At 46.0% G+C, this 6,175-nt stretch overlaps 1 protein-coding gene across 12 annotated transcripts in view; it reads right to left on the bottom strand.

The window, feature by feature from the left end:
• LOC116851404 (Down syndrome cell adhesion molecule-like protein Dscam2) overlaps positions 1-6,175 on the bottom strand; it is a 137,143-nt gene that overhangs the window by 47,411 nt on the left and 83,557 nt on the right. For all 12 annotated transcript variants that reach the window (XR_004379579.1, XR_004379580.1, XM_032830750.1 and 9 more), the window contains exon 2: positions 2,084-2,434. Coding sequence is in view for 10 of the 12 variants with exons in the window: in XM_032830750.1 (XP_032686641.1) it covers positions 2,084-2,434 (351 nt within the window). In the remaining 2 variants the exon portion in view is untranslated. The remainder of the gene's footprint in view (positions 1-2,083; positions 2,435-6,175) is intronic.

The raw sequence follows: 6,175 nt of genomic DNA, 5'->3' as shown, positions 1-6,175 counted from the left end.
GGGGGGGGGGGGAACAGCGTCAGCTGCGGAAAATATCACGCTCAATCTCGTCTAAAGCGGCCACCCGGTAATTGTCTACCGGGAAGCTCCGAATAATCCGAGATGTCGACGCGCGCTCGCGCGAGGAATGCGGGAACATTCGCGAAACTCGAGAGACAATCCCGAGAGCCCCGCGTCCTCGAGAATTTCCCGGGCGATTTTCGCGCGGAATGACGCGCGAACGGGCGTCATGAATTTGTGCTTAATTCGCGGGGAGGTGCTCACTCGGAACCACACTTTATCTTCGACGAATTAAATTTATCAAGACGTTCCGAATCGAAATTCTAAACCCACTTTCGAACCTAAACTTCCTAATACCTGTATATTCTGAAGAACCAATATGTGCTTAATACATACGGCAACTAAAATTTCTACTTAGTGCCTCTAAATGATTGAAAGCGCACAAAAATGTCACTAGTAAGTTCTTTCACTAGAGGATCTTTTGACGAAATTCGTAGGTTAAGTAGAAAGAGGTTGATGAAGCTTCAGAGTATCAAAATGGGTATCAACCGTTTGCCTACTAATTTTGTTTTTTAAACGTACGACTTTTCTATTATTTTCATTTCGTTAAATATAACGTAGTTTTGGAAAAAAAATAAAAGTTTTATATTTGGCGCCAATGGGATAGGATCGGGACACTGATGTCTCACCGGAGAGGGCATATTTGTCCCAATGGTAATAACCAAAGTGACAGCTGATGTATTCTGAACACCAGAAAAGCTGTTTACTCAATTGAATAAGGTTATGATTAATGGTGGGGAACATATATGTCCCGTTGGTAGCGAAGAGGGGAATGCCATACTCGAAAATTCCTTACCGACAAAATACTGACTTCTTTTACATAATTTATGTCATTTTACGGAATTGCTTTTACACATTGAAAGTACTACGTATAATAATGAATTGCTCGATACGTGACAAATATAACAAAAAAATTTTAAATTGACATTTCAAATTTTTTAAAAATGAAATTTAACTGTATTTGACAATACAGTTCGTTCAATCAGATAGAACAAATATTAGCTGACATTCATATAATTACACTATATTTGACAGTTTGAATTGGAATCCTAATAATACGCTTGGACAATAATACCGAATCTGTCTGGAAAAGCTAACCATCAAACTCGCAACGGAGTATGTCGAGAGTCAAATTTCTCGCAAAACTTAGCGGCATGCATGATTCCTCGCAAGAAAAACAGTTTCAAATCACGCTCTATAAGCAATGGGCCTTACATACAATCTCTAGTTATCTTAAACAAAAATTTTTGCTAAAAATATATAACACAAACATTATTTTTCGGGTCCTTTCGAGATCCCGCGTGGCAGCCTAAGGGTTAAATGGAATAAGAGAGTAAAAATTTTACGTAAGCTTTCGGTGAAGTGGATATTATGACCAAAATGTCGGGATGACGCTTATTATTTCTTAGATGGGAGTGGACGGAGGTGGACGATACTTCGGTGCCGCTCTCCCGACGCGAAGCCATTGTAATGATCTGCGACCCCGGAGACGCTCGTCTGTGTGGCATAGGAACACACAGTCCGATTGCGGCACGTGTGAAACCGTCCTGCCCGCGATTTGGCGTTTTATCGTGCGCGAAGAGGTGACCCGTGCGCGCGCCAGTCGCAATTACTGTTGACTCGCGCCAAATATCCGCGGCATTCGCGTAATCCGCTTAATAGACTTTTCCAATGACCCGTGGTATCCGCGGCCGAGGCTCTGATATGACGGTTACGTGCCGATTACGCGTTTGCCGCTCCTTAATTAAAGGACCTCGGTAAATAAAGGATTGTAATTGCGACGAATGCTGTCGCGCTCCACACGCCATTAACAAAGTTGCGGCCAAACAACGTTATCTCGCCAACTATCTCATCTTGGTAAAGCCGTAAAACATTTCGCGGTCGATGACAGAGCTCGTGCGACGAATAAGTGACTCGGCGAAACAACCTGCGACACTCGTTCCATCTGGCTATCAATTTCCAATCGTCCTTCTATGACAGCTATATTTTTTATATTATACCCATCAACGCAAATTTCGCTTACCTGCTCGGACCTGCACGTCGCGGCTGAGCACCCTGCCGACGGAGTTGCTGGCGACGCACCTGTACGCGGCGCTATGCACGTCCTGCCGATAGGCCGCGGCCGGAAACGGCAAGAGCACCAGGGTGCCGTTTCTGAGGACCCTCCGCACACCCGACACATCGCTCACCGGATGCCCGTCCGCGGTGGACCAGTCGATATTGGGTGGCGGACTTCCGGAGGCCGTGCAGTCCAACCAGGCGCCGCTGGAATTCGAGAACTCGATCCTCGACGGCGGCTCCAGCACGAAGCTGGGCCCGCGTAAGTGCGCGTCGAAGCCGTGCCCGCCCGCGGACGTTACTACAGCAGCTGCACCTGCACAGGCAAACGCGTCTTCTCGTAAAGTGCTTCATAACTATACGAGGTTCAGTCATGACACGTAGAGAAAAAGAAATCAAGAGTACTTATGTGTATGTTGAATACCCACAGATCGCCAACTTTGTAAAAACAGGCGAGGCCAGTAGGATTTCCGGTTTCAGCCCGTGACAACAAAATGGCGGCGGTATATGTATATGTAATGCGCATGTGATACCCGGCGTGGTGATATCTAAGATTTATAACTGAAGTTTTAATTGTCTTTCTGTCGAGTAAAGGAAAGTGTCGAGTAGGAAAATTTTCTGGAAAGATGTTGCATTCCGAAATGCAAGAATAGTATAAAAGATGGATTTCATTTATTCAGATAAGTTAAACGCATTTATTTGTAATAAATATTCGAGTTTTTTAATATTTGTACGTTATGTTTTAATTAAAAATTGTAAATATTAGAAAATGAAAATTTATTATTAATTCCATATAAATATGGCTTACTTTATAATGTAACACAATATGATTTAATAAGTTACACATTTTATCATACTCATTATATTTTGACTATTCTATCATATTACACATATCGTTATATACACTGTTGCGAGAAGACTTAATGACAAAAATTTATTCTTTGAAATTTATTCTATCTTGTTGCGCTGGTGTGCAAATTATACAAAGCGATTTACACGCGTGTACTCTTTAGAAGAGGCTCGAAAGACTTTCTAACCCGCGATATCCAGAAGTCAACGGTGCACCGTTGATAGAGCTGGCGTCTGAAGTCTCTCTCAAGGCGTTAACCAACGGACCTGATGTTAACCATAACGGCAATTTAATATAAAATAATAGGTATGCGCGTGTGGAGGTGCACGAGCCCGTGACACGACACACGTCGGGCAAGGAGGCTTCTCGCACGGCAGCATCACCACCAGCCACGGCATCAGCCAGGCTTGTTAGAACCGGCGCACGGAAGCGACGATATCGCGCACGTTGACGTCCAGTCGTATCAGCCGGAAAACAGTTTGACAAGTTCCAAAGTGGATTAATCAACGGGCTTAGCGTGCCGATCGAACGCTGGCGACGACGTTGCCAGCGATGCAACTAATACGTCGGCCAAGTTATTGTCCTCCGTGTATAAACGAGCGAGCTTGCGAGCAAGTGAGCGCTCGTGAGCGCCCGCCAGCGCGGAGTGTAAGCAGGAGGAGACACCACACTTGGGCGTAATGCTTTGATCGAAGGCGTGAAAGCACGAGTCAGCAACTACTTGGCTCTTGTATCGTTAGCCGCCGCCCGTCGGTTAATAACTCCAGCCGGCTGCGTCCCGCGCTCGTGTCAATGTTATGGCGAAATTTGCGAGCCGCGCAAGTCGCGATAAATTTCGTCCGTCTACCGATTAGTCTGCCTATATCCCGTGCCTGGGACGCTTAAACTTCCGCCGGCGTCGACTTAACTCTCAACTGCTGTTACGCGATTCGAGTTACGTGCGGCTCTGCCACGGCGACGACGACGAGGACAGCGGGGGTGATAAAACGATTTTAATAAGCGCGACGTCATGAATCACGCTTTTGTGAACTCGGACAGTCTCCCTCTCTCTCTCTCTCTCTCTCTCTCTGCCTTTTAAATTGCGCAATTGATATCCACAGTAGCTTTTAAAGTTAGACTGGCTTAAACTACTCGGCGTTGCTCGGGTTATCAAAGTGTTAAGGAGATGAAATCAGAGAAAGAGGATAGAGTGCGCAGGTATCATGATAGCATATATTTTCCGCTGTCTTACAGAGTAATTATGCAAAATTCGGCCCAAATCGGTCGAAAAGTTTACGAGAAAGAAAGAAAGGTAAACTACTAAATGTCATCCGTTTAGTTAACGATTAATCTGTTATCCGAGTTTGTGACTGTGACTCCGTCTTCTTGGGAAATGATGAAAATTTCACGAGTTAACTCTCTCTCTCTCTCTCTCTCTCTCTGTCGCCACCTTTAAACCAACACCTGCGATTTACACGGGGACCGGGAAACGTCAAGACAAACAGTTAATTGCGCTGATTTACGACGCCGGAGAAATTGCAGACGGGCGGGTGAGCGAAATGGCATCGCGCCGATATTGCGTATCTCACGAGCTCACGGCGCGACGGCTCGGTAAAACGCGAAACTCATAACGACATTCACGGGGCACCCGGAGCATAACTCGTTTATAACGACGTTCGAGAGGGAAACGCGCGTCCCGGCCGAATTTCGTAACGTCGTCGCGTGCGCGTGGCATACAAAACACGAAGTATGCAAATCTCTCTCTAGCTTGTGCACACACGAGAGAGAGAGAGAGAGAGAGAGAGAGAAGGGGTGAAGAGGTGAAGAGAGGGGGAGAGAATTGAAATCGTGGTGTCCGGCAATTACGCTCGCCGTCACGCCGGCCTGCTTCCGGAATTGTGTCTCTCGCCGCGCTACTTAATTACTAATTCCGCGCAAGTATTCCGCCCCGGTGCTTCCACAGACGGCAATCCTGAGCGCCGCGTCTACTGGCGTCGGGACGATTTTCGAAGGCGTCACGCCGACGGCTTTAATTGGCGGAGAATTAATTACGCGTTGCGTGCGTGTACCGGTAACCAGATAGCGCGTGCGTTTTCCGAAATTCGAGAAAGAAAGAGAGAGAGAAACGCGCGTTGGGGGTGTACGTTAATTTAGCCGAAGCGTTACATTAAGGGGGATACCGAGATGGATGACGAACTCAAAAAATGTTGACAACGTAAAGGCGACCGCCACTAACGCGTCTTATACTATGCTTGTCGTATTTCTTGTAGATGTAAATCTTACTTGAATGTGAGCTACTTTGTTTTAGCATGCTAGCAGGAAACACAATCATGCATATATGGAAATCTTTCTGCAAACTTTTCGCATACTTTGAAACTTCTACCATAGCTGTAAAGACGCAGAAATGTTCTCTGCAATTTGCGTAGAGAACCATCTACAATGGGATTGGCAGTAAGCAGTAAGACGTAAATAGTAAGCAAAGTAAGAGAGAAAAGTAACCAATCACGGTCGATTACTGTTAATTACTGTCTTACCATTTACTTCCAAATCTATTGTAGATGGAGCTTTAGCAAAGCAAATACACATGCGGTACGTACGCTACAAAACTTTTGTGCCGTTTTAAATTTTTTTATCGTTTTCGTCACATAACAAGCAATTCTCCAATTCATTGCTGCACGTACTTCTTCCAGTGTGCAAAAGCATTTGTGCAATCAATTATGTATTCTGTGCAATCAATAGGACGTAAAGTTTGCAGAGAAACGTTGGTATTGTGTCGTTTGGGTTTTCGTGTGTGACATTCCCTTAATGCAATTCGCTGATTCTTCGCGGGGGAAATTATCGCCAAACGATCCAGAGACTTCTCCCTCTGGATACCGGTCAGTCATGTCGTCGCGTTGCTCACACATCAATTTCATGCGTTGAGATTCTGCAAATCTCACCCGGGCACGGGTCGCACTCGCGTCAACATCCCGTCTTTATGACGCGTCCTCGAGGAGATTTACCTATCGACGTGGAAAATCGAGGAGCCGAAGGAGGCCGCGTCGAGCGAGTGCTGGCAAGATTGAACACGCCGGTCGATGCTCAAGTTGACTGGCCGTCACGACGGTGTGCGTTAAAGCGACAGAGACGAACGGATCGAGCTGTATTGCGAGTAGGAGGCACTCAGGAATACGAGGGCGAGGGATCAGAGAGAGAGAGAGAGAGAGAGAGAGAGAGAGAGAGAGAGAG

Source organism: Odontomachus brunneus, unplaced genomic scaffold (genome assembly GCF_010583005.1).
Source record: "Odontomachus brunneus isolate Ranch 3 - 2012 unplaced genomic scaffold, Obru_v1 Obru_scaffold_175, whole genome shotgun sequence".
Classification (NCBI taxonomy): Eukaryota; Metazoa; Arthropoda; class Insecta; order Hymenoptera; family Formicidae; genus Odontomachus; species Odontomachus brunneus.
Note: the sequence above shows the minus strand (reverse complement) of the source record. Positions and strands in the feature narration are given on the sequence as shown.